The 26,962-nt window shown below is 49.8% G+C and overlaps 1 protein-coding gene across 2 annotated transcripts; it reads left to right on the plus strand.

Annotated features, from left to right (window-relative positions):
* Positions 1–26,801, plus strand: LOC111161946 (phosphatidylinositol 4-kinase beta). 2 transcript variants are annotated; one of them, XM_022526026.1, is made up of 12 exons: positions 1–136; positions 7,923–8,859; positions 13,307–13,351; positions 15,748–15,975; positions 17,436–17,663; positions 19,253–19,362; positions 19,885–19,989; positions 20,193–20,316; positions 21,077–21,342; positions 24,290–24,422; positions 24,669–24,789; positions 25,921–26,801. In XM_022526026.1, the coding sequence occupies exons 2-12, from the start codon at positions 7,951–7,953 to the stop codon at positions 26,100–26,102; spliced, it is 2,451 nt and encodes an 816-aa protein (XP_022381734.1). In that variant the 5' UTR covers positions 1–136; positions 7,923–7,950; the 3' UTR covers positions 26,103–26,801. The 2 variants fall into 2 exon arrangements, with proteins under 2 accessions (XP_022381734.1, XP_022381733.1); XM_022526025.1 differs by lacking the exon at positions 13,307–13,351 and having other exon boundaries at positions 90–136.
* The last annotated feature ends 161 nt before the right edge of the window (positions 26,802–26,962 follow it).

Here is a 26,962-nt window from a genome sequence, read left to right on the forward strand (position 1 = left end):
TCCGCCGCCGCGGCCGCTGTCAGGGAAGCGCAGGCGGCCAATGGAACCCGGGAGCGGCCGCTGCTGCTGAGGCGGCGGTGTCGGCAGCCCGACCCCGACCGCCCGCACCCCCTCCGTGGGGGGGGGTCCCCAGGAGGTAAGCGACCCCTACCCCGTTAGGCCTCCTGGCCCTGTGAATTGTGGGGGGGAGTCCCTCTCCCACCCTGTCCCGCGCAGCCTGCCCCCGCCCCCACACTTGGATTTGACTACAAAACTGCCCCCTCGGTGGCAGCTGCACCCCGGGTGCCTTCTCCACCCTTTCTCCTCAAGTGTAGGGTCTCCTCTGCTTTTTTGGCTTCCTCTTCTGTTTGGCTCCTCCCTCCGCCCCGGGATCTCCCCCTCATCCCTGTTGCCTCCGTCCCGAATTATTTTCTCCTAAGTCACTAGCCCTTTTCACATCAGGGTACCTCTTGTAATGTCCATTCTTCTTTGCCCTTCCTCGTTATCTGTGTACCTGCCCCAAACCTTTGCCACAGCCTTCGCCTTCATCCCTTTCCCTATTTTTGCCCCCTCTCCTCTTGTCTCCGTGCAGCGCCAGCACTGGATTCCCATTTCCCTGAGCTCTCTCTTCCCTGTGGCCCTCTATTCCTCTGTTTCTGATTCCATTACCTCACTGCCACCCACCCAGCTTCTAGCTTCCAAGAATTGCCTGTTCCCTCCCCTTAAGGAATCTCAGGCCCTCATTGTCATTCCCAAAGTAACATTGACACTGTACTTTGACCTTAATCCTTACCCTTCTCTAGAGTGCTTTATGATCCCTGTAACTTTCTTTTGCTTCCCTTTCCCCCGTCCTCAGTACCCCAACCTCTGGAGGTTTGTTCCTATAGAAAAGATCTGACAGTGCCTCTTCCCATTCAGGATTTCCATCTCTGGCACCTTCTCTCTTGAGTTTCAAGGATTTTGCTAATCCTGTGACCCTTGGTTCTGCTTTCCCTGTGGTCTTTATGTGTTTTCTGTCACATTCATTATCTCTACATACCACTTACTTCAGGATCAGCTAAACCTTGAACTAAGAAGAAAATATGTTGAGAGGATGGACAGGGGGAGGGGAAAGCCTCAGCTGTTTCACTCAGGCTTTTCTGGACAGAAGTGTGTTTCTGAAGGATGGAGTAAGTTTTGAAGTTTATATCAGATCACACTTTGTTGACTACCCAGGATCAGCCACTAGGAGGGATGAACAGGCCTGCATGGAAACTGTGAGATTGTGAGAAATTTTGTTTTGGATTATTTGATTTTAGGCTTGTCCTTAAGAGATCACTGAGTAGAGTGTCTTCCAGATCTACAAGGAGTCAATTTACTGTCTGTGGCTTACTGGAATAGTTTTGGTTGATTCCATAAGGGCTTAGGCCTAGGGTGGGGTTGGGAGTAACTGGAAAAAGAATATGAGACATTAGAAAGAGCTTGGACATTCAGAATCAGGACTCCTGGGTTCAGCATGTGACTTCCTCAGTTGACCTCTAGAGTGACCTTTTTGGGAGAAGGGCCCACTCTGTAGGCATCAGTGCAGTAATAGGCTACTTGTAGGATGTGGGTTGGGGGAAAATTGGACTTGGTTTATTTGTTTACACAATGTTCTGAGTTTCACAAAAGGCTTTCTTTTTTTTTTAAGATTGTATTTAGGGGCGCCTGGGTGGCTCAGTGGGTTAAAGCCTCTGCCTTTGGCTCAGGTCATGGTCCCAGGGTCCTGGGATCGAGCCCCGCATCGGGCCCTCTGCTCAGCAGGGAGCCTGCTTCCTCTTCTCTCTGCCTGCTTCTCTGTGATCTCCGTCTGTCAAATAAATAAATAAAATCTTTAAAAAAAAAAAAAAGATTGTATTTATTTACTTGACACAGAGAGAGAGAGAGATCACAAATAGGCAGAGAGGCAGGCAGAGAGAGGGGGAAGCAGGCTCCCCCCTGAGGACCCCGAGATCATGACCTGAGGCTAAGGCAGAGGCTTTAACCCACTGAGCCACCCAGGCGCCTGCAAAAGGCATTTCTTAGTAGTGGTTTAGCTGACCTGAGAGGTTTTCCTTCATTGTGATCTCTCTATTGGGTCTTTCTAGTTGACAGCTGTGGTAGTAAGGCCATTTGAAAGACAAGCTCCAGGCCTGCTTCCTTTGTCTGCCTTGCCTTTTTTCTCCACTACATGAAGTTGATGACCACCTGTGCTGTTCCTCTTGGACTTGATCCATAACTCCAGATTCTGTAGGTGGAAAGCATGTTTGTGGGAAAGCCTTTTGAGGAAAACGGCTGGAAAAGAGAACTTGGAGTGAAGTGGGGCTCAGGAAACTAGTTGCTCTCTGGTATGCCATGTCTCTCTTGGCCTGTGATAGTGAAGAGGGCATGTGAAGTTGCATTTATCTTCCAACTCTAGGTCTTTTTGGAAGTAATCATACTTCCTCTTCCCACTTCTCCCTTGTCTCTCTCTTAACTATTACCCAGGGTGCAGTCTCCTCATCCTCCTTTTTAGGAGCAGTTTCACTCCTTGGAAACATCCCCAAAGAGAAATTGTATTTCCCCTAGTTTCCCTGCTTCATTCTCAGAGCTGGGTCCACACTGCATGAGAACATGTTTGCTGAATGCCATCCAAAGCAGCAAATTGAGTTCTTTGATTTGGGGAAGAAGTTTGGGAGGAACCTTTCAGTAATTGGCATGAGACAAGAGAGGGCCTAGTCCAAGCACATTTGGGGCTTGCTGCAGGGAGGAACAGTTCAGAGCGAGGTGAATGCACAGGTTACTTTCTTTGCCATCTCTCTGTTTCAGCAGGGGCTCCCAGAGCTGGCTTGGGCTGTCTGACTGGATCTGCTTATACCAGCTCCCATGGCCCTGCATAGAGACTTCTCAGCTTGATTCAATATTGACTTAACTACCCTGAGACCACTGCCTTCCCTACCTTTCTGCTGCTAGCTCGAGACTGCCCTCTTCCCTGATGCCAGTCCCCCCACTGGAGCTTTGGGGAGGCATTCACGTGATTCCTGCTAGGACCTGAGCCTACTTCACTATTTGGCCCCAGGTTTTATGAGGAAAAAGTAGTACTTGATCTTCACTTTGTCCATTGAGGTCAAGGGGGAAAAATGAGCTGAGACCCTTTTAACAAAAGGTTTGAGTTAGACTTTGAGATATGAGGAGGAACTTCTCAACAGCTGAACAAGCAGCCTAAGGTGATGCGGTATCTCTTTGGAAGAGCAGCTTCTTTTTAAAAATTATCATCAAAGGTGGGGTGCCTGGCTGGCTCAGTTGGTGGAGCACACAACTCTTGATCTCTGATTTGTAAGTTCAAGCCCCACGATGAGTGTAGAGATTACTTAAAAAAATAAAATCTTCAAAAGAAAATTATTATTGAAGGCAAACATGCACTTGGTAATAAATCCAATGGTACCTAAGAGTTTATGGTGAAATCAGCAGTCCCTTTCCATTCTGCCCAGTCCCCCTTTAGAGTGAACATCTTAATTATCTCCATGTTTATTTCTGAAGGTTATCACCATAGCATTGGATAAAATGCTTGTGCCTCTATTTCTCGATTTTTTTTATTTATTGTTACAAAAGAAGATTGAACATTAGAGGATTTATACTTCTTGTTTATATAATTGTCATTATTATTTATTAGAAGCCCGTGTAATTTTAAATAACATGTGAACTTCTCTTTCTTTTCCATGAACTTGTAACAGTCTCTTTTAACTATCCACCTTGTAGGATGAAGATAGTGGCTTCACTATCCTTTTTTCCAACTCACACGATCCATCTCAAAGGGAGGAAAATTGAGCTTGCCTATCTGCTTGGAAATCAGATGATCTCTTAAGATAATTCCATGAAAGTACAGGAACCTTTAAAAACACGAGGATTTGTCTGAACCAGTTCATATTTTTCTAGTCCCCCAAGAAGGGAATGGTCATTAGCCTGGTGGGGGGATTGATTTGGGGCTTTCTGCTGTCTTGTCTCAGCAGAGACCAATCCAGGAAACCCTTTAATGGAGATCAGTGGGGGGTTGGAGGGCTCTTTGCCTGGAATCTTTTGAGGTGACGAGAAACAGCCAGGTTAAACGTCCCCTCTCCCTAGAGTTTTTGCAGACATTTACTTAAATGCTAAGTCATACAGAACACAAGCATGTACACCCTCTCTGTCCTCTATAGCCACTGCTGTGCTCAGCCCTGAACAGCCCCCTGATGCATGGATGAGGATTCCCTACATTACCCAATTAGCTGTGGAGCCCAGTCAGTGGTTAACACTCCTCCACTCCCACCCCAGTGCCTAGAAGCCAGCTGCTAGGCTGGGGTGGGGAAGGCTTCTAAGGGTTCCTTCATCATCCAATTGGAAGACCAGTTTAGGCTCCCCGTGTGAAATGTGGAGCCTCAGTTGTTTGAATGTTCTTGAGAGCATAGGAGCCATTTGATATTAAAGGTTTGGATTGTCGTCTTTTTTCCTGTTCTCTTGCAAGGGGAAGGGTGATGAATATAGGACCTCTTCCTTTTTTCTTTTGCTTTCTAGTCCTTTCGTTTTCTTTAGAATGGTTCCTTACCAAAACTATATTGTCTTTGCTTTTGAAAATGAATGAATTGATGTTGAAGATTGTATTAGGACTTAGGTGTTGAAGAATCCCTTTCCTATTTCTTATTGTCTAAATTGGCAAGTCAACACCTCCTCTCCCCATGACTTGTTTCAGATGTAGCCAATCCTTGAGGCTCAGGGATGCGAGGGAGGTCCAGCTCCAATTTGGTAGTTTCTAGTGGCAGAGCCACTAGAGAGGAGTCCAGCTTCCCTACATCTCTTGACACCATCTGGTTCCCTGGGGAATAAGGACTGTGAGATGGGGGTCTGTTCAGTGGAAGAGTCCCCTGAGTGCTGTGATGCGGGATTCCTGGCTAAGCTCTGGGATAAGAAATAATAATAATAATAATAATAATAATAATAATAATGGCATCCTTCCCTCCCCTCCTGGTGCCAGTAATAATCCCAGTAGTGATCAGTTGAGACAGGCATCTGCTGAGGATCCTTGGAGGTCTGAGGTGCTGTATATGGGAGGCTATCTGAACTTCATGTCCCTTGGAAGTTTTGAAAAGTTGATTTCAGGAGCTTTTGATAACTTGGAAGTCTCTGGAGTAGAGGGAAGGGGAAAGATTTGCCAAGCATAGAGACACTGAGGGAAAAATAAAAGCTGGTTGTGTAAAATGACTGAGGCTATCATGTGAGTTTTTCAGCAAACCTAAAAGGTGGTGGTCTCAGTTGAATTAGAATGACCCACTGGTACAGAGTGCTCTGCAGAGTTGTGGCAAGGAGTGGTTAAAGCTTTCTTATTATTTCTGTGTAACCTAAAGTTGGCGAGAAGAGACAGTTCCACATAAGCAGCCATGCTGGTTCTACTACTCAGAGGGCTCTGCCTAATTTTAGGAGAGAGCATGATGAACGAGTTGCCAAATTTTTACTGATACCAAGCTTAAGCTGCATCAGAGAAATTAAATTCAGGGATGCAAACTTCTTGTTTGACAGAGTGGGGAGAAAGATAAACTGAAGTAGCCTTTTTTGGTGATCTCTGAGAACAGAAGAATTCCCCATCTGTCTTCCTACAAGACTTTAGTAGTGACTGCTGGGAGGCAGGGAGCTAGACTATAGTATTGGCAGAGCAGAATAACTGACTTTTTTTTTTTTTTAAGATTTTATTTATTCATTTGACACAGAGAGAGAGAGAGCACAAGTAGTCAGAGCAGCAGACAGAGGGAAAGGGAGAAGCAGACTCTCTGCTGAGCAGAGAGCCTGATGCGGGGCTCGAACCCAGGACCCTGGGATCATGACCTGAGCCCAGGGCAGCCAGCCCCTTAACCAACTGAGCCACCCAGGTGCCCCTGAGATTAACTGACTCTTAACATTTCAGAGGTGCAAGAAGAGGCACTGGAAGGGTGGTGGTGGGAAATGGGGCTTCCCACAGTGATTAGAGAATTTGTATCTCAAGCGTCCTTTCACCAACCCAAAGTTATATGCACCCAGCCTTGCATCAAAGGCAGCGTCACTAATAGTTGGAAACTACCTGCATTTCAGCTCCACAGTAGATTCTGCCTTCCTCTTGCTCATGCTCTTGAGTTAATCTTAGACTCACTCTCATTTGTGTTTTTGTGAAAAGGCCTCTGAGCCTGCTGTTGACTATAGTCAGGCTCTGGAGCTGGGTTGATCTGACATCAACAATGTGCCTCTCCCAGTCTTTGCTTTGAAATTTCCTTCTGTTCTATTATTCTAATCCAAATTTGGTGGGGCTCAGGAGAATCATTCTAGGTGGGCAGTGGCTTTTGTCAGCAATGTTCTCTTACCCCAGAGAGGGATTCTTGGTGATGTGATTCCTGTTCGTCCCTGTTCTTTGGATGTTATAGACCCATGAGCTCTAGCTGAATTCTTTTTGCCTTCTCCCAGCCTTTCTAGTTCTTGGGCTGTGTGTATGGTAATGGAGAAAGTAGTGTTGGGGGTAGGAGAGGGGTGTCATGGGAGATTCTTAGACAACAAGTTTTTGGGAGATTCTTAGACAAGTGTAACTCTGATTGACTTATTTCCTTATAAACAGTGTATGTGTGTGCACACACACACTCGTACACATACACACTGTTTCCTGATTTGTTAGGTGATTAGGATTCACCTAATATTTATTGAGTACTACTGCGTGCCAAGGACTATGCTAGATCCTACACTCATGAAGTTTTCCCGCACAGCAGTAATAAGAAGTAGATGTGTTTTTCCCATTTTGCAGTTGAGGAAACAAACTCAGAAGATACATGGTTTGCATAAGTTTACACATCTGATAATGGCAGAGCTAGGATCTTGAATCCCAGCGCATTTGACTCCCAAGTTCAAGAGTTTATCCACTATAACTAACTGCTACAGCACAAGAGAAAGGGGAAATGACATCATGAAGCCAGACAAGCAAGAAATGGCACACTTCAGCGGGGGTGTTGATGGTTGTTTTAGAGCTGTTTTCTTCTCAGTGAAGCCTGGATGTTATTTGCTGGCCCTTATTCCTTGGGAACTTTGAGTATGAAGGGAAGGTAGGAAAGTATCTGTGTCTAGAAAAACACATCAGGACTTAGATACCGGGGGCATCTGGCTGGCTCAGTGGGAAGAGCATGGGACTCTTAATCTCAGGATCTTGAGTTCGATCGAGCCCCACATTGGGTGTAGAGATTACTTAAATAAAAATAAACCTTAAGGGGCGCCTGGGTGGCTCAGTGGTTAAAGCCTCTGCCTTCGGCTCAGGTCATGATCTCAGGGTCCTGGGATCGAGTCCCGCATCGAGCTCTCTGCAGGGAGCCTGCCTCCTCCTCCTGTCTCTCTCTGCCTGCCTCTCTGCCTACTTGTGATCTGTCAAATAAAAAAATAAAAAAATAATCTTAAAATAAATAAATAAATAAACCTTAAAGAAAAAAAGACTTTGATACCAAATGGAGATGAGATGCTTAGGACTTGTGTCTGGAGTGTTATAGGAGTAAGGAAATATGAGAGGAAAAAAGAAAGGTATTGGCAGGCATGTCAAGAGAAACACAAGACAACAAAGATAGAAAAGCATTTGAAGAGTGAGAGACAAGGGAATAAGACCAGAATTGCTTCCCAGTCTACCTGAAGAATTTGTAAACCTATGTAAATAACGTATAAAGCAGCATTTTGCAAATGCAAGTTAGTAACAGAGGCTAAACGGATAGCTAAGTGCAGAAGGAGGGGAGAGTACTGTGGTGATCAGCAGTGGAGGTAGTCAGGGAAGGCTTCCTGGGAGATGACTTCTCATCTGATTTTGAAGGAGTCTAAGAAGACAAAAGAGAGGAGGGGTCTGGGAAGGTTTCATGGTAGGTGAAAGGAAGACCGAAGGATGCACTACTAACCATTGTATGTATGTGTCTCCCTTTCTGTTCCTTTCTCCCTCCCTCCTATAGCTTGGAAGCTCGAAGTCTGGCTGTGGCCATGGGAGACATGGTGGTGGAACCTGCCCCCCTGAAGCCAACTTCTGAGCCCACTCCTAGCCCGCCAGGGAACAATGGGGGTTCCTTGCTAGGCGTCATCACAGAGGGGGTCGGGGAACTATCAGTGATTGACCCTGAGGTGGCCCAGAAGGCCTGCCAGGAGGTGCTGGAGCAAGTAAAGCTTTTGCATGGAGGCGTGGCCATATCTAACACAGATACCCCACTGGAGTTGGTCAATGGGGATGTTTTGGACAATGCAATCCGTTGCCTGGACGATCCACCTGCCCAGATAAGGGAGGAGGAAGATGAAATGGGGGCCACTGTGGCCTCAAGCACAGCCAAGGGAGCAAGGAGGCGGCGGCAGAACAACTCTGCCAAACAGTCCTGGCTGCTGAGGCTATTTGAGTCAAAACTATTTGACATCTCCATGGCCATTTCATACCTGTACAACTCCAAGGAGCCTGGAGTACAAGCCTACATTGGCAACCGGCTCTTCTGCTTTCGCAATGAGGATGTGGATTTCTATCTGCCCCAGTTGCTTAACATGTACATCCACATGGATGAGGACGTGGGTGACGCCATCAAGCCCTACATAGTCCATCGCTGCCGCCAGAGCATTAACTTTTCCCTCCAGTGTGCCCTGTTGCTTGGGGCCTACTCTTCAGACATGCACATTTCCACTCAGCGACACTCCCGTGGGACCAAGCTCCGGAAACTGATCCTCTCAGATGAGCTGAAGCCAGCTCACCGGAAGAGGGAGCTGCCCTCCTTGAGCCCAGCCCCTGACATGGGGCTGTCTCCCTCTAAGAGGACTCACCAGCGCTCTAAGTCCGATGCCACCGCCAGCATAAGTCTCAGCAGCAACCTGAAACGAACAGCCAGCAACCCTAAAGTGGAAAATGAGGATGAGGTAAAATGCCTGGGAGGGGCAGTGGGGCAAGATGGCATGGAGACAGATGTCTGACATACAATTCCTCTGTCCTTTTCTCTCCTTCCCTCTGTTTCATTTCACTGATAAAAGCATGGGATGTCAGAATGGAAAAAGACCTTAGAAATCATGTATCCCAACTGTCTCATTTTACAGAGGAAGAACTCAGAGACCTAGAGAGATAGAAGTGACTTGCCTCAGGTCATGTAGCTAACAGCAAGGCTGACAATCCTGACTCTGTCTAGTTGTTTTTACTCAACTTCACTGCCATTCCATTAACCACTTACTTACTGAGAACGGTGGCAGTTGACCTTGACTTGAGACCTGGGATATCTACCAGAACCTCTCAGAGTAGCAGCCATCAGGGAGGAAAAGGGATGGTGTGTGTGCTGGGGGGAGGGGTATAAATAGAGCCTTAACTTCATTCTCCTGGTCACTCCTCATAATCCTCTGCCCCACTTTCCAAAGATCCTGCTTTTTGTTGACTTAAGAATAAGGTTCCTTCCCTATCACTGAGGTATCTACAGAATGCCCTCATCCCTGCCTTCCCTCGGGGAAGGGATGTCTTAGCATTTGGGAGAAGCACAAAGGGAAGAGGGAACCAGTCTTGGTGTAGAGGAAATCTTGGGCATGTCCAGAATCTAGTCAGAGACCTGAAAGCCGGAAAGAAGAGGAGGCCACAGGAGCATTTGGGGGTATCCAGAGCAAGGAGGAGATAAGCACATCAGTAGGTTATGCCCACCTTCCATTCCATATCTGGACTGATAGCTTGGAAGTTGCCACTGGACAATTGTCAGTGACCTGGTGTCCCAAGCCAGACAATGATGCCCCAGTCCCCCCTCTGACTCACCACTGGCCCAGCTCTCATCCTGGCTGCCAGCCCAGCCTGGGAAAGAAGGGAGAAAAGAACAAGGAATTTGCACTTGTTGGAAAATGCATATTGCTGTGGTGGTGGCATCTACCCCATGGGGCACATAACCCACCTACGGTTTTGATACAATGGGACTTCTTTTCAGCTTCTTTGAATCTGAGTGACCAGGGAAGGGAAAAGCAGGACAGAGGGAAACTACAGAGCCTGCTTTCTGGGAAATTTCGGGTTTTGTTAGGATAATAATAGTGAAGCTAAAAGAGCTGACATGTATTGGGCCCCTCTTAAGTGCCAAGCATCCTGCCAAGTACTTAACATTTCATCCTCAACAGTCTTAAGAGACAGGGATTATTTTACCATTGAAGAGACAAGCTTAGAGAGGTGAGGTGATTTGCCCAGCATCCCTCAGCTGGGCCTCACCTCAGGTGTTGCTCTTAATCATTCAGCTGAGCCATCTTGCTTATTTCTCAGCATCTGCATTCCCTGGTCCTCAGCTGTCCACTTGGGGAAGAATGGCCTAAGCCCATCTAGGTTTCCACAATTCCCTGCACAGGCAGAAGAGCGCAGACGTTCTCAGAACCAAAATGGACCATTTTCTTTTCTGGTTGAGCTTGGCAGGGAAGTTCAGAGTCATGAGGGAGGTTGTTGCAGAACAAGAAGAATCATCCACATCTGGTGGGACTAAGGTCCTGAAGGGGTTGGGGGCCCCTTCTCTTGGGGTCAAACCTGTAGCAGTATATGTGTGAGCAGCTGCAAGTGAGTCCCTTGATGCCTCCTGTCAGGCATGGCTTTTCTCTATACTCACTTGGTAGTCGCCATCTTAGGACCAGAAAAGCTGAAGCCTCGGGCCTACTCTGTGCTGGTCCTTGGTCCCTCTTCCTTGGATCTAACTCCTTCCGAGGATGGGATTATAGGTGACTATGAGACACAGGTATTCTGTGAGCGCTAAATCCTCTGGGGTGGCTTCTCTGGCTGCCATTCTTCGCTGGCTCCTTATCATGGGTTATTAGATCCAGGAAAGGAAGGAGATACCAGATCCTAGGCATTCCTGGCTTATCTGATGCCAGCAGAATGAGATACCCCAATCCACTGTGTGTTCTTAGGAAACGTGAGAGCAGGAGTGAGCGAATAAATATGAATATCTCTGGGGTCTGAGCGTTGGAGTCTTCAGCACAGAGGTCTGTCCGAACCCCTTTGGCACTTTGAGGATATGTCTGTCAAGGCTTTTGTTCCCCACATACCAAGGGAATTGGTTTTCCTCCTTCTGCTCCTCCTTCTCCCCTGTTATGCAACATTCATTCACTCAACTAATGAGCTTGTACCGTGTGCACAGCGCATGCCAGAGGCAGTGAGGGATGAAGGATGAAGTGCGGCTCTTCCCTCCAAGAATTTGTAATGTGGAGACCCCATTTTATCTACAAGTCTGTGTAGTGTGTGACTCTCAATTTTGTATACTGAAACTTTACAGAATTTATCTGGTGGAGTTTTTGACTCTCTTGAAAAGCTGTTTCCTGCATATAAGGAGGAAGCCTACAGCTTACTAAACAAAGCACGTCATTATCTAAGGAGAAGTTCTGGAGGATAAAGTGAGGCCACTGAGAAGAGGCCCCTGCTCACATAGCTCTCTTCCTGCCCGGAGTCTCCCTGCATGGTCCTTTTCTGCCCAGATCTCACACGGGGGTTCTGTTTTCTTTTAATGATGGATCTTTCACACTCTCCACAACAAGCCAAGGACTCTAGCACAGATTTCTCCCAGCCCCCACTGTTTCAGCCCCCGAAGCCTGCTGCTTCAAAGCAGATTTTTGTCATCCTAATTGGAGGAGTCTGCTCAGGTAGTCTTTCTTCCCATTAGTAGCCAAATGGTAAACATTTTTGCCTAGAATGGGGGCCCAGGGAGCAGAGATGATTTAGCTACCGCCCCACCCCCTGCCCCACATCATGACACTCTAGTAGATCAGCTCTGGCTTTTCAGGACTATAACCTTTGTACAGAGAAATCTGTTGGCGTGTCACACTTGAAGCCCCAGTGGGCCTTCCAGCCTGATGTGGTGTGATTTCAGCTTCTTGGCCTCAGCTTTTCTCCTGGAGCTGACTCAGTATGAGTGACTCAAGCCTACAGCGTAGGAGAGAAGAAAAGATCATGATATACCTCCCTTCCCGCAAGGCTACTAATAAGTCAGCCAGGCCCTGTCTGTGGAAGAATCAGCTGAAGCATTGCTCGTGGAGCTGGTATCCTGCCTGCTGTTCCTTCCCCAACCACCTCATGGATAGAAATTGAACCACTAAGTCCGAATAGGCCCTGACATCCTCACTGCCTCAGTTCTTCCTCCCATCTCTCGCCAAAGCAGAGGAGTTTTTGCCTTGAGATAGTATTTGGCTGCCTTCTCCAAGTGCCCCTCTTCTCAGATTCTTCGAGGAATATCCTGACTCTAGGACCTCCAGCTAGACGAGAATGTAAACTGTGGAATAGAATTAAGTAGATGCTTGAAATGCTGATTGTAGAGTAGAAGCTCAGTGACTACTGCCCTCCTGCCCTGGGAGCTCCCAGGACTCTGTCTCTAAGTCCAGGCCCCTGCCCTCCTGCCATCTGTGCATGCATATTGCCGCCTTCCCCCTGCCCTGGGAGACCTTGGCAGACAGAACTCAGATTCGGCCCATGCACAAGCTGCAGTAGAGCTGCTGATGGCAAGTGTGACCACCAGCCCTTTTCCAGTAAGACACGGCTGGGTGAGATTCAGATAAATCTCCTAGGCTGGAACCTGGACAGTTGCTGCCCCGCTGCTCAGCTTTCTCAGGTAGATGGATCTAGGACCAGCTCCCCAGCTGAGGTCCAAAAATTATAATGTACTGAGTGTGGCATGAAACAGATAGGAAGCCCGAGGAGGTTAAGTAGATAGGAGAGTTAGCCATCTTTTACACCTAGCAACACCTAGCCTAGAGGTGTCATGCTCATGGATCTGGGGTGTCCCTTCTCATGTGGCTCAAGGTTGGGACTGGTCTTCCCAGGATGATAATGAGGCTGGTTGGAAAGGAGACACGCCTGGTACTAAAGTTTAGCTCTTTGACTTCCACCCTGACATTTGCAAGAAGCTGGAGGAATGCTGGCATTCCAGTATGGGGGCCATGCAACTTGTTAAATTCAGTTTCTTTGTGGCTGCTTCCACAGAGAAGGGTTTGGTTGGGAGCATGTGAGTGGCTGAAGAGAAAGGAGGCTGCTAGGCAGTGCACTTACTACCCTGAGGCACCCAGCTGTAGGGTATGTCCTCGAGGGAGAGCTTGGTGCAGGCCAGGAGAAAAGGGGAGAAAGTGAAAAGCCCAGGCCCTCTGTCTCTTCAGCCCTTCTGACCCTATGATCTGAGCCAGCCCTCCAGCATCTCCCACAGGTTTCAAGAATTTGGGCAAGTGGTGTTTCTGGGTTGACTTTCTCTCATTAAAGCAGCCAGGTAGAGATACACGAGAGAGAAGCAGTTACAATCCAAGTTGGAGCTAAATTCTTTGCCTTTGTCTCTCTCCCCTCCCTCCCTGCCCTTCCTCCTCCCCTTACCCTCTGGCCCTTTCCCAGGAGCTCTCCTCCAGCACCGAGAGTATTGATAATTCATTCAGTTCCGTAAGTGGGGCCAGGCTGGGACTGGGTGGCAGGCTCCCCCCTGTGGCCGCATTTCCTCTCCGTCCCCAGGTCTTCTGAGTCCCCAGGCCAAGGCTAGAGTTAAAAGGTGCCTTTTCTTCCTGGGAGATCAGCCCTTCCCTCCCAGGACTTCCCAGCCTGGAGGAGTCCCCTGCCCTTTGTCACCAGTGCCCTGAGCCTAGGCTTAGTCCGGCTCAATCCTTCTCCCAGAAGGAGCTGGGATGCAGTGCGACTCAGCCCCCAGTTCTGGGTCTCTAGAGCAATCAGCTGGGAGAGAGGTAGAATTTACCCCTGGATTGGAGTCAAGAACTGCTTGGCAGAAACCCCCGGGATCCTGTTTCTCCCACCCAGAACCCTTTCCCCATGGCTTCTGCCGTCAGACCATCAAATATTTATTTGGTTCTTCTAAATGCTAGGTGCTGTGCTGGGGAGCAGACCCCAAAAGCAAACAGGATTTGGCCTGAAGGAAAGTTTTACCTCCCTACAGCCAGTTTTCTTTTTTAGTTTCAACCATCTTTCTTCCAGGTCTGAGTTCTTCCCTTTCCCAGCTCACTGCCCAGGAGGTTCCTTAATCCGCATTTTCCTTTCTTGTTCCCTCTGGACTAACCCCTGACCCTCTGGTCCCACAGGGTCTCAGACCTTGTTGCTGGGCAGAGACGTGAGAGGAAATGCTGGGCCCTCTGGGAGTTTGGATGATTTTTTTACATTTTCTTTTTTATTTATCTACCCAATCAGTTTTCTCCCTTCTGTGCTGATCCCCTTTCAGTCATGATTCCTATCTCCTCCCATGTGGCAGAGCCTCTCTCAAGGCCTGGGGTCACATCTCCAACATGCTGAAGGAACATAGCTCCCCCCCTTACCCAAATGCTCCTTTGAGGATGGGAAGGAATTCTGCCTTTTCTAATCTGAGTTGAGTATGAATTGGTTGGGGTGGAGAGTCCTTGGAACAGTGACCATTTGCCACCTGAGTGGATAGATTAGGGATCAGGATAAATGAAGGAGTGAGTTTCCAAATTTCCTCTTCCTTTCTTTTGCTTTCTCCATGAGGACCCTGGGATATTTCCAGGGACCACAGAAGCCCAGTTCTGCTGTCTTCTTTTCTTGATCTCTTTTCAACCCTGTCTCCCAGGGCAGCCCCATTTGATTCCCCATACCCTGTTTCATTATTATGTGGGACCCTGAGCCAGTGCCCAATGAGGCAGAGGCTGAAAAATGAGCTGTTCCTTTGAACCTTGGCTCTTTGCATATGCAAAGGTGGACCCCGGTATTACCCATCTTTCAGAAAGAAGCTCTTTTTTGCAGTGTGAGGGTAGAAATTCTCAGTTCTTAGGAAACTAAGTAGGACCCACAGAGAGGGAGAGAAAGACCTGGTGAGTGAAATGCTATTTTTTTATAAGAAGAGGAAATATTGTTCTTACCTAGCTGAGGGGAGCTGGGATAGGGATGCTGGTGGCTACCTTGATAAAGTACCCCTAATGGTAGAAGGACTTAGGCTCTGAAAAGGGCTCTTCTTTGTGTCCATCTTTTCCCCCACCCTCACCTCACTGCCCAGACGGACTTTGCCCTCTCTGGGAATGATGAAGTGCCCAGCCTGAGGAGCCAGGCTCACAGCAGGGAGTTAATATGGGGAGCCTGTCCCTGAGAGGTAGGGAAAGAGGACCCAAGGAGGAACCACTGAAGGAGACAGACCTTCAGGGCCCTTGTCAAGGGCTGACAGGAGCTATTGCTTTCTCCACCCACTCCCCACACCTACCTCTCTCTGTCTGCTTTTTCTCTCTGGGTTGATTGTTCCCTCATTAACACAGTCTGCTCATCCCCTTCTGATCCCCTGCATGTGCACTGACACCTTGTCAGAGATTGTGGGGGTGGATAGGGGGATGCTGTGAAAGGTAACAAGTCATTTGAATGGATTAAGTCCTTCTTTGAAACGAGTTGTAGGGACTCAGAGTGCCCCTCCCTAGTCTGGGGCACTGGCAGAGGCCCTCAGCAGAGACTCAGCCCTAGGACCTGGAGATAAGTGAAACGCATCAGGTATAAGCAGCTCTTCTCTCTGGATGTTGTCCCCCAACCCATTTTGAAGCCTTGGGACAGTTCGTAACAAATTCAGGTCCAAAAGAAGAGGGGTACCTCCAGTGACACAGGTTCCCACCCTCCTCACCCTCAAGAATCAGCCTGTGGAGGAGTGTGCTGGCTTTTCTACCTTTGCCCAGCTCATGTTGTCAGGGGTAGAATGGTGGCATGTCCCACCAGTGCTGAAAGATAGCTCCTTCCCTAGCATTCTCTAGACTTTGGGATCCATGGCTAGGAGTGGCTGAGTGGGGGGGCCACTTTTTCTGTGGTTTCTTCACCGTCTTTTACTTTGCCCCAACCCCCTGTAGCCCGTCAGACTGGCTCCTGAGCGAGAATTCATCAAGTCTCTGATGGCGATTGGCAAGCGGCTGGCCACGCTCCCCACCAAGGAGCAGAAAACACAGAGGCTGATCTCAGAGCTCTCCCTACTCAACCATAAGCTCCCTGCCCGAGTCTGGCTGCCCACTGCCAGCTTTGACCACCACGTGGTCCGTGTGCCCCACACCCAGGCTGTTGTCCTCAACTCCAAGGACAAGGTAGGTGGGCTCTGGCCCATACCCTACCCCCTATTTGACTTTTCTCCTGTGGTTGTCAGGTTCATGCATGCACCCAGGGATGCTTCACCAACATCCTGGCCTCCACGGTTCATGTGCACATGTCGGTCTAGACTTTACCTCAGTGCTGTTGTGATTCTGAGGGCCTTTTTGTCCCCCTTCTTTGGTCCTTGGTTTTCTGGACCAAAAGAGGCCTAATCTTTTCAGCTTGCCTCTTCTTCCCATGTCTCAGCAGAGAATTGTTCTCCAGTCTCCTTCCAGCCCTTTGGTAGCTCTTCCCCAGCCCTTCCATAACTCTTAGGCTTTCCAGATACAGTGACAGTGGGAGTAGAGACATCTCTTATTTCTAAGACCTTTGCTGATCAGAGTGGGAAGGTAGAAGGAGAGAAGGATGCCGGACTCACGTTGGAGAGAATTAGCTGTCTGCTGATTGGAATGAGTACTAATGGTTCAGATTCTTCTTTCAGAAGAAGTATTGAGGATTAGAACCCTGCTTGGAACAGTGCCTGGCTTTTTCCCAGTCTCTGTCTTTAGACAAGCCCCCAGATGGGTTTCTAGGCCTCTCTGAAAGTGGTAATTGATAGTTTTGCCCGAGTATATCATCTGTACATGTTGAAGCTCAGCTGAAACTTTTTTTTTTAAGATTCTATTTATTTGGGTCACCTGGGTGGCTTAGTGGGTTAAAGCCTCTGCCTTCGGCTTGGGTCATGATCCCAGGGTCCTGGGATCGAGCGCCACATCGGGCTCTGCTCAGCAGGGAGCCTGCTTCCCCTCTCTCTCTGCCTGCCTCTCTGCCTACTTGTGATCTCTGTCTGTCAAATAAATAAATAAAATCTTTAAAAAAAAAAGATTCTATTTATTTATTTGACAGAGAGAGACAGCAAGAAAGGGAACACAAGCAGGGGGAGTGGGAGAGGGAAAAGTGGGCTTCCCACTGAGCAGGGAGCACAATGAGGGGCTCAATCCCAGGACCCTGGGATCATGACCCGAGCCAAAAGCAAATGCTCAACTGACTGAGCCACCCAGGCGCCCCATCAGCTGAAACTTTTTTTTTTTTTTTAAGATTTTCTTTATTTGAGAGAGAGATTGAGAGAATGAATCAGAGGAGGGGCAGAGGGAGAGCAATGTGGGACTCTATCCCAGGAGCTTGGGATCATGACCTGAACTTGAAGGCAGGCACTTAACCAGCTGAGCACCCCTGGCACCCATTGGCTAAAACATTTTAAAGACATATGCACTCTCTTGCCCAAATTCTTGAAATGTATGTTCATAGGACAAGTTCCTGCCCTGAATGTGGCGTTCATGGTATCAAGGGACTGACAGGTGAGGGTTGGAGCTGGGAGTGGGCAGCTGGAAGGACTGTGTCAGCTGAGTTGAGATTTGGGGCATGGTGATGGAGGGAAGTTGGAAATACTGTTCTCACATACACACTGCTCCTCCAGGCTCCCTACCTGATCTATGTAGAAGTCCTTGAATGTGAAAACTTTGACACCACCACCGTCCCCGCCCGGATACCCGAGAACCGAATTCGGAGCACGCGGTCGGTGGAGAACCTGCCCGAATGTGGTATCACTCATGAGCAGCGGGCAGGCAGCTTCAGCACTGTGCCCAACTATGACAACGATGACGAGGCCTGGTCGGTGGATGACATCGGCGAGCTGCAGGTGGAGGTGAGGGAGCTCCCGGGAGGTGGTACTGGGGCCCAGCACCCGTTCTCCATCAACTTTCACTGTATTTGAGACAAGGCAACACACCCTGAGGCAGGCTGAGGCAAGTGCCCATGGGGACGAGGGGGAAAGCTCTGAACATCGCTAGTCTGGAATATTCAGGTGGAGCTCACTTTCCTGCAGAAGGAATTTAGGTTAAATATAAGGATGAACTTCTAAGCCCAAGGGAGTGAGGGAAACTTAAAATATTTCTTGAACATCTGCTATGTAAAGTTGTCTGAGGAAAGTAGAGAATAGGTCACACATTCATTCCTTCAAGAAATATTTATGGAGAGTCTTCTTTATGCCAGCCTGGAGTGCTGTGGACTAGTGAACAAGATGGCCCCTGCCACAAGGAGTTCATGACTTAAAGAGAAAGGGAACAAAACCAGTTAACAGGTAGCTGTAGTATGGTAAGATCCAGGTTGTGCTGGGTCATTATGCCACCCCTGAGGGTGGGGGTAGGACGATCTCCAGACTTGGGCCTGGGCACACCTTAAGTGATTTCCTGAGGAGCAGATATGTCAGCGGGGCCCTGAAGATGGGTAGAAATTCGCTGGACAGAGCATTCCCTGCAGAGGGAATAGCAGATGTGCAGACTGGAGAACAAGACAGCTCAGCTCGTTTGAGGAACCAAAGGACATTACGTGTGGCTGTGATGTGCAGTGTGGGTGAGAAGTGGTGAAGAAGGAGGCTGGAAAGGTTGGCGTGAGCCAGATTGTAGGAAGGATTCTGTCAACTATGGAAGGAGATTTGGACTTGGTGCTGGGGTTGTGAAGAGCCAGAGCTGCATTTTATGTAGGACTGTGACACAAGCAGATGTCACTTTGTGAAGACAGATTCTCTGTCCTTGAGCTTACAGTTCAGTTAGGCAGATTGGATGCAAACATTTAAGGCGAAAAATCCATTTCCAGGATATACAACAAGGCAGTGTGCAGTAAGTGCCTAGTGGAGTTGAGAAGTGATCTGCTCCGGAGGAAGAAGAAGGGAAGGGCCTTGCTGTGGACCCTGGGGTCTGTTGGAATATTTTGTATTTGAGAGAGTTGGGAAGATTAGACTGAATGGCTGAGACTGAAGAAATGGTCAGAGGGTCCTAGTTTTGGACCCTGCAGAAGGCAACTGTAGCCAGGGAAAACTCATAGTAGAAGGTCGAAAATACAGCTTTCTCTGGAGGTCGTGACAGTGGTGTGCAAACCTGAGCACAGTGGGGGTCTTCTGGAGAACTTGTTACAAATCCCATTCCTGGTAATTCTGCTTCAGACGGATGGCGGGATATGGTAATCTGTCTTGTAGCAGCATCCCAGGTGATCCTGATGAGGTGGTTTACACTTAGGGAAGCATTGCTGTAAGGCCCGTGTGAGTGCCCAGGCGTTTGGTGTCCAAGTGGTGAGGATGGCGTGGAAGCAGGGCAGGCCTTCTGGAACAGAGTCCAGAAGTTGGGGGGCTGTCATGATGCAGAGGCGACAGCAAGCGTGCAGAGTGACTGGAGGAGCAGGTGACGGAAGTGAGGCCTGTGTTTGGCGCTTCTGACCTGTGGTCCCCTGCTCTCCCAGCTCCCTGAAGTGCACACCAACAGCTGTGACAACATTTCCCAGTTCTCTGTGGACAGCATCACCAGCCAGGAGAGCAAGGAGCCTGTGTTCATAGCAGCAGGGGACATCCGGTATGGCCAGACTGCCCTGCCCCGCGTTCCTCCTCCTTCTCAGGCACTGCCTGTCTCTATCCTTTCCTGTCTGTCAGCCTCTCTTTCCCTCTTCTCTCTCCTTACTCCATCCCTGTCCTGAGGCCACCAAACTTGAGGCGGTGAAGGTACAGGTTGAAAAATTACTGGGCCACCACAGAAGGAAGTTACATTTAAGAGAACTCCATAGGGAGTAGCATTTCTTGGAGTGGGTCTGAGGATTACATGTATCAGAATCAAGGGAGAGGGAGGAGAGCTTGCTGGAAATGCAGATGTGGAGCCACACCTGATCTGAATCAGCGTCTCTGTCCAGAAATGGGGAGGGCCTAGTAACCTGCATTGCAACATGAATGCAGAACACCAGGTTAGCAAAACTATCAGCCCAGGTTTCTATCTTTGTGTGCCCCGAATCAAGGAAAGAGTGCAGGAAATGCCGGCATAGACAGGGACATGAGGCTCTGGGGTTACCTCCTCCAAGCAAATGATAGAGTTTCTTCCTGCTAGACGGAGGCTCTCGGAGCAGCTGGCTCACACCCCCACAGCCTTCAGACGAGACCCGGAAGACCCTTCTGCTGTTGCTCTCAAAGAGCCCTGGCAGGAGAAAGTAAGGTGAGTTGGATGGGTGTGGTTTCCAAATCTTGGAGGTGGCCTTAGGTACTCACTGCCCCACCTGTCTTGTCCGCCAGTCTCTCCCAAACTATCAGGCTCCCAGGCATCTGAGTCCTTGCTTTGTGGGGAGTTTGATTTGGACTTCAGGCAGAAAGCAAGGTCTGTCCTCAACCGTTTGGCGCCTTTTGTTTCTTTCTTCACAGGCGAATCAGAGAGGGCTCCCCCTATGGCCACCTCCCCAATTGGCGGCTCCTGTCAGTCATCGTCAAGTGTGGGGATGATCTTCGCCAGGAGCTCCTGGCCTTCCAGGTGTTGAAGCAACTGCAGGTAAGAGAGGCAGGGAGAAGTAAAGGGAACTCGGCCCAGCTGAGGTGAGGATGCAGGTTGTTACGCAGGTTGTTCCACAGGGAGCTCTGCTAGGGACCAGCTTCCTACCCAGGTTTAAATTGGATGCAGACCCTACGCCTCCCCCCAACCCCCTCCGAGTACATCCCCAGGAACTACAGCCACAAGAACAGCTCCACAGCGACCCCTCGTGGCCCTTTTGTGACCTGCACCTGCTGTGATCTCAACTCTGGGAGGCTAGATTTGTCCTTTTAGTCTAACTGGTTTGTGGCAGCTGGTTTGCAGGGTGCAGAGATGTTGATCCCCTGAACCTTTGGATTGGTCGCCTGCAAGCAACTTTACTTGTCAATCCTATTCTTTCTATAAATACTGTTGTTTTCTTAAGAGGATTTCTCTGGATCTAAATCCTTACCTGTGTTCTTCGTATTATTTGAATTTGGATTAATGGCTCACATTCTGTAGGCCTGTGAGGTGTCAGTGTGGTTTCCTGTCCTCCCTGCCTTTTGGGGGCTTTCTACCTATACGATGCCTTTCTCACGTACTTCCCTATATCTTGTCGAGCCCTGGGCTTGTCTCAGAACTCCCTGGTCCTCAGGGGCATCAATGGATTTTACTCACTTGATGACCTGGAATCCAAGGCCACAAGGATGGGAACTGTTCATGGTTGGGGACAGAGGGGGATTTTTGCCTCCTCTCCTAGTTCGGAAAGATGATAGTTGCATGCCTCTGTGTCTCCTCACAGTCCATTTGGGAACAGGAGCGAGTACCCCTATGGATCAAGCCATACAAGATCCTTGTGATTTCTGCTGACAGTGGCATGATTGAACCAGTGGTCAACGCTGTGTCCATTCACCAGGTGAAGAAGCAGTCCCAGCTCTCCTTGCTCGATTACTTCCTGCAGGAGCACGGCAGTTACACCACTGAGGCATTCCTCAGTGCACAGCGCAATTTTGTACAAAGTTGTGCTGGCTATTGCTTGGTCTGCTACCTACTGCAAGTGAAGGACAGGTGGGTGAACTCCTTATCCTAACCTTGTCCCTTTGTGAGAGTTCTCACTTAACTCTTCACCACCTCCCATTGCCTAGATATAAAAGTGGAATGAACGACACATTTTAAGCAGAGACGTGTTTGTGTGCCGTTAAGCAGCGAGGCAGACCAGTTAGTGCCAGGGTACAGGGGCAGAGAGGTGAAGGACTTCAGGGAGGAGCGAGGGTTTGAGCAAGGCGGATGAGGACAGAGACACCTGTGAGGGGAAGGACGCTCCAGGTGAGAAGGCAGCTCAGGGTGCCGGAAGATCAGGCTACCCTGCCAGGCCAGGTAAGCAGGCAGCAGCTCCACTCCGTAGGGGAGCTGAGGTCAGGTGAGAAGGGCGGTGGGTATGAGGCTGAGGAGCTTTATTTTGTAGGCAGAGGAGTGATGAGAGCCAGCCTGTGTTTAGTGACTGCCCCCAGGGCTCAGAGGGTGAGAGTGGGGGTACCTGGGTCTTTCACAAAGCAGGAGGTCCTGAGGCCTGGCCTGATGGTAGCGGCCGCCCACAGAGCAGAAAAGAGAAGATGGGTATGAGGAACATGCTGGATGTACGGTTGTGCTCCCAGCCCTGAACTCTCCTTCTTGTTCCAACATATGAATTTCAAAACTTTTAAGTATCTCTTGTTTTGCCCAGAGCTGTCATTTCTTCCAATATCACATTGACCTCTGTGAGCTCCCGCTTCATATATAGGTGAGCACATCAGACAGAGAGAATGATACCACCTGGGGTCTTGCTTTCTAAGACCATCTCCAGAGAGTGACTCAGGGTCAGCGCCCTGAGTGCTCCTGTGAGTCGTGCCACTCACCAGGCAGAGGGCAGCCTCCTGAAAAGGCCGAGGTGCGGTGGTCTGTGCTCCTTCGGTTCCTAGTGACATGGCAGCACATGCAGACCTAACTCACAGGGCTGCATATCAGAAATCTAGTATCGGTTAAGTGCCTGCCATTCTTATATGAAAACCCTGTCAGGCCGGCATTTCCTTGTGAGGGAAGTAAGGGCCGTGGAGCTTTCAAGACTTGTGGTTATTCTCCACTGCCCAGCCCTATAAATGAGCCCGGCAGCAGCTCTGCATGTGCAGGCTGATGGGAAATGTAACTGTTGATAAGGAGTTTGGTTGCAAGCTTTAGATTGTCCCTGAAGAAGCAGGGTTTTGAACCCAGGGCCAAGGGAGCCTAGACTTGAGCCCCAGGTTGAGTAAGTGGGTGGCATGGAGGCAGGGGCTAGTCAGACCTCTGGGCTTTCCTGTAGAAAACCAGTATGTTGGGAAGGTTAGAGTCAGTCCCTTCAAAGAGCGGGAGGGTACTGCAGCTGATAGACCTTTTATAATAACTCGGAGAAAGAACGGATGTGGTGAAGCCAGGAATGGAATCTGCCAGTGGAAAGAAATGGCAACAGTGAACGGGCCTCAGACTGGAATCAGGTGGGGTCTCCTTAACTGCTTCAGGATGAGCCCCAAACAACTTTGCAGCTGGAGCTAACACCAGCAGTTAGGAGAGAAGCTGCCCCTCCGTAGCCTTGGGACCTTGTGTACAAAAGTCACTTTTTTTTTTTTTTTTTTTTTTAAGATTTTATTTATTTATTTGACAGAGAGAGATTACAAGTAGGCAGAGAGCAGTCAGAGAGAGGAGGAAGCAGACTCCCTGCTGAGCAGAGAGCCGGATGTGGGGCTCGATCCCAGGACCCTGGGATCATGACCTGAGCTGAAGGCAGAGGCTTTAACCCACTGAGCCACCCAGGCGCCCCCAAAAGTCACTTTTTCTCCCCCCAAGCCTCTCTTTCGTCACCTGTAAAATGAGACATTGGACGAGGACATCTAGAACCTTTCTTGCTCCCAAGATTGTGTCTTTGTTGGTAAATTTGCCATGCTTTCCCCAAGGGGAAAGGACTGAGTAGGGACTGGTTCTCTCTCCATCCCCCTCTTCTGGCCAGTCAGACCAAACCTAGAGGAAGGTGGCTTCAGACCTGGAGCTCTTAGCCTAACAAAGCATCTCTTGACACAGAGGCTGTCTCTTATGCTGAATGGGCCAGTCTCATATGCTTAGCATTTTAAAGGTTTGACAGCGAGATCACAAGTAGGCAGAGAGGCAGGCAGAGAGAGAGAGAAGGAAGCAGGCTCCCTGACAAGCAGAGAGCTGGATGCAGGACTCGATCCCAGGACCCTGAGATCATGACCTGAGCGGAAGGCAGAGGCTTAACCCACTGAGCCACCCAGGTGCCCATCACATGCTTAGCATTTTAATTGTTCTTTCTTCTGCTGGCCATTCATGTGGGAATCACAAAGACCTGGGATTTATCTCCCTCTAACTCTTCTTCCTGCAGCTTCCCCCTAGTAATTGCTTCCTGAGATTTTTTACATAAGTGATCTTACCGAATGGTTAAAGCCTACTCCTCTACTCCTTGGAGCCCCCACACAGTAATTAACATTTAAACTCCATTCAGCCCGCTCTCTTGTGGAGGGTCTCTGCTCTGCAGCAGGCTGACAGGAATTACCAGTAAAACTCAGGTAAGTAGGTTTGGAGTGGAGGCCTCCCACTGAGCTTGAGGGCTTGGCCTCTTGAGAGGATTGGCTAGAACTACAGAGTCCTTCCCTTGCTTCCAGGTTCTCTACTCAGTTGGGATCAGTTTGGTTGCTAGAAGCATGATTTTTAGAAAATGGAAATATTCTTAAACTGGTTTTAAGTTGTTAGTAATGACAATTTCAACAAAATCATAATAATGGGAATTTCAGACCTCAGAGCCTTTGACAGCAGTTTACTTTTCTGATTTTCCTTCTTTGCTCTGATTAGTTAGGTCATAAGAGGTAGGCAGCAACAAACTTGGCAGGAAGCTCACTTAACCTGGTATCACATGGCCAGGGTGTTGCAGCTTGAGGCCCCTGCCTCAGTCAGACTGACGACTGCCTCTTTCTCTCCTCTGCCCCCTCCTCAGACACAATGGAAACATCCTTTTGGATGCAGAAGGCCACATCATCCACATCGACTTTGGCTTCATCCTGTCCAGCTCACCCCGAAACCTGGGCTTTGAGACGTCAGCCTTTAAGCTGACCACAGAGTTTGTGGACGTGAGTCAGGAAGGAGAGGTGCCTCACTGTGTTCTTTCTCTATCATGGGAGAGGGAGCTGTGGGCTCCCCCCAAATTAGGGACCAACAGAACAGAAATGGCAGTGAGTCATGGTGAGGCTAGGTGTCCTGGGAGGCTTCCTGCCTGATAGAAGAGTGGGGAAGTCGGAGTTTGGCATGTTTGCCCCGATGGAGGAAGTCCTGGCTGGCTTGTGAACCCCCGTGCACACATACATCTCCCTTTGCAGGTGATGGGGGGCCTGGATGGCGACATGTTCAACTACTACAAGATGTTGATGCTACAGGGGCTGATCGCTGCTCGGAAGCACATGGATAAAGTGGTGCAGATCGTGGAGATCATGCAGCAGGGTGAGTGGGGAAGAGGCCATGTGTTTGGGGACAGGGCAGTGCCCACAGTGCTTCAGGTTTCCCATTTGATGTTGGGGCCCCAGGGCATGGAACCTCCAAAAAGTGGATTCCACCTCAAGACTGGGGGCAGTGTTTCCCATAGGGTGCCATTTGTCCTTTGGGAGTCCTCCTGACTCCTGATGGAGCTGGGTCCCAGGGATGGGAGGGGTTAGGGGGTACAGACTGCAGAAACTTATCTTAGGCACCCTCAAGGAGAGAACAGCTCCATCTCCAGTCTCGTGGTCCCTGTCTCCCCATCCCTTGTCCACCTGATTTTTTGTTTCCTTCCATCCCTCTGGCTCTGCTCTTTGCCAGCCCAGGTGTTTCCAGTAACCGCTTGCCTCTCTGTTGGCCCTTGACTACTGACAGCCCTGTCCCCAGTGCCCCTTCTGTGTCCCCATACTTACTCCTCCCTGTGAGCTGAAAGTATTTCTTCTCTGCTCTTCTTGGTCTATTCTCCCTGAGCCATTTCCTCACTGCCTTGCAACCTAGAGTCTCTTCTCTCTGAGCTCTTTCGGGTCCTCGTCTCCATTCCCCCCTCCTCAAGGCTGCCTTGTACACTTGGGCTAAGCTGCCAGTCTCCTCCTCCCCCCCCATCCCTGCCCCCACCCCACAGGTTGTCGCCGTTGCTCGGGAGCATCCCCGTCTGGCCCCGTGATGACGGTGGCCCAGGTCATCTGTGAGTGTCAGACGTAGCATAGGCAGAGGCCTGCAACCAGATAAGTGCCCAGCTCAGGGCCCATTCCCCAGACCCTCTTCCCAGCCTTCCCTCTGGGTCCTGAGACTCTGCTCCCTCTGCCCTTCCGGGGAGGTGGCGGGGGGGGGGGGGGGGGGGGCAGTGTAGTGCTAGCCCTCTCCCCCTCTGCCCTCACACCCTCACCTAGAGGGGCTTAGGAGTATGGGATGAAGATGCCCCCCCCAACTCTGGCTTCTCTTCCCAGGCAGAACTGCACCCACAGTCGGGGGGCTCTCTGATGTGGGAGGGAAGGGGCGCTCCAGACACCCCCAGTTCTGTATTAGCCACTGTGGCTGCTACCACTGCCCCTCCCCACTTTGCACTCCATGACCCTGTGCCCTCCCCGCTTCCCCCAGGTTCTCAGCTTCCTTGCTTTCATGGCTCCAGCACCATCCGCAACCTCAAAGAGCGGTTCCACATGAGCATGACCGAGGAGCAGCTCCAGCTGCTGGTGGAGCAGATGGTGGATGGCAGCATGCGCTCTATCACCACCAAACTCTATGACGGCTTCCAGTACCTCACCAACGGCATCATGTGACACCCTCCTCCTCAGGCCCAGGAGTGGTGGGGGATTCAGGGTACCCTCCCTGGGAGGGCCCTTGTCTGAGAAACCCCAAACCAGGAAACCCCACCCACGGGCAGTGGAAGGCAAGAAATACAGAGGATCATGTGGTAACTGTAAAGCTTGCAGGGGGGGCGGGTGGTGGGAGAGCCAGCTGTGGGGCCGACTTGCCGGGCCTTCCCTGCCCCCAGTGGTGTCATCGTCACCATCTGGTAAGACTGTGGGACTCACTGCCCTCCAGAGAACAGAGGTGATAGATGTGAGGGGCACTGGGGCCTGCCTTCTCACCAGGGTCCAAGAGGTTCTTTCCACAGGCCATCCTTCCCCTGTTCTGGGTCCCATGAGTAGGGGGAGGGGGAAGAGTAGGTTCTTGGTACTTGGGACTTGATCCTGTGGTTGGCCTCTGGCCATGCTGCTGCCCAGCTCTATCCCCTCCCAGCGACTGGCCTAGGCCGAGTTCCCTTGTTAGGTGGGCTCTGGCGTAGGGTCCTACACCTATAGAGGTTCCCCGTCCCAGGGGCGGGGAAGGGAAGGATCACGACCCCTCCAGTGGATGAGGCTATAGGCCTGGTCACAGGGAATTCCTTGGCCTGATCCCTTTCCCACACCCAGGGAAATATCTCTCAACTTTTTATTTTTAATTTTTGTTTGAAATAAAGTCCTTAGTTAGCCATCTGTGTCATTTCTGGTTGTATTTTTTTTTTCAGGACTTGGGGGGGTAGGTGAGGAGTAAGAGCAGATGCTTCAGTGTCCTGGATGCCAAAGGCAGAGAACTGGTTGAGGAAGACTTACTCTTTCCCTGCCTATCTCAGTCAGTGTCACCTTGTCCTGGGAAC

The sequence above is a fragment of the Enhydra lutris genome, unplaced genomic scaffold, assembly GCF_002288905.1.
Source record: "Enhydra lutris kenyoni isolate GAN:26980312 unplaced genomic scaffold, ASM228890v2 scaffoldscaffold88, whole genome shotgun sequence".
In the NCBI taxonomy this organism is placed as follows: Eukaryota; Metazoa; Chordata; class Mammalia; order Carnivora; family Mustelidae; genus Enhydra; species Enhydra lutris.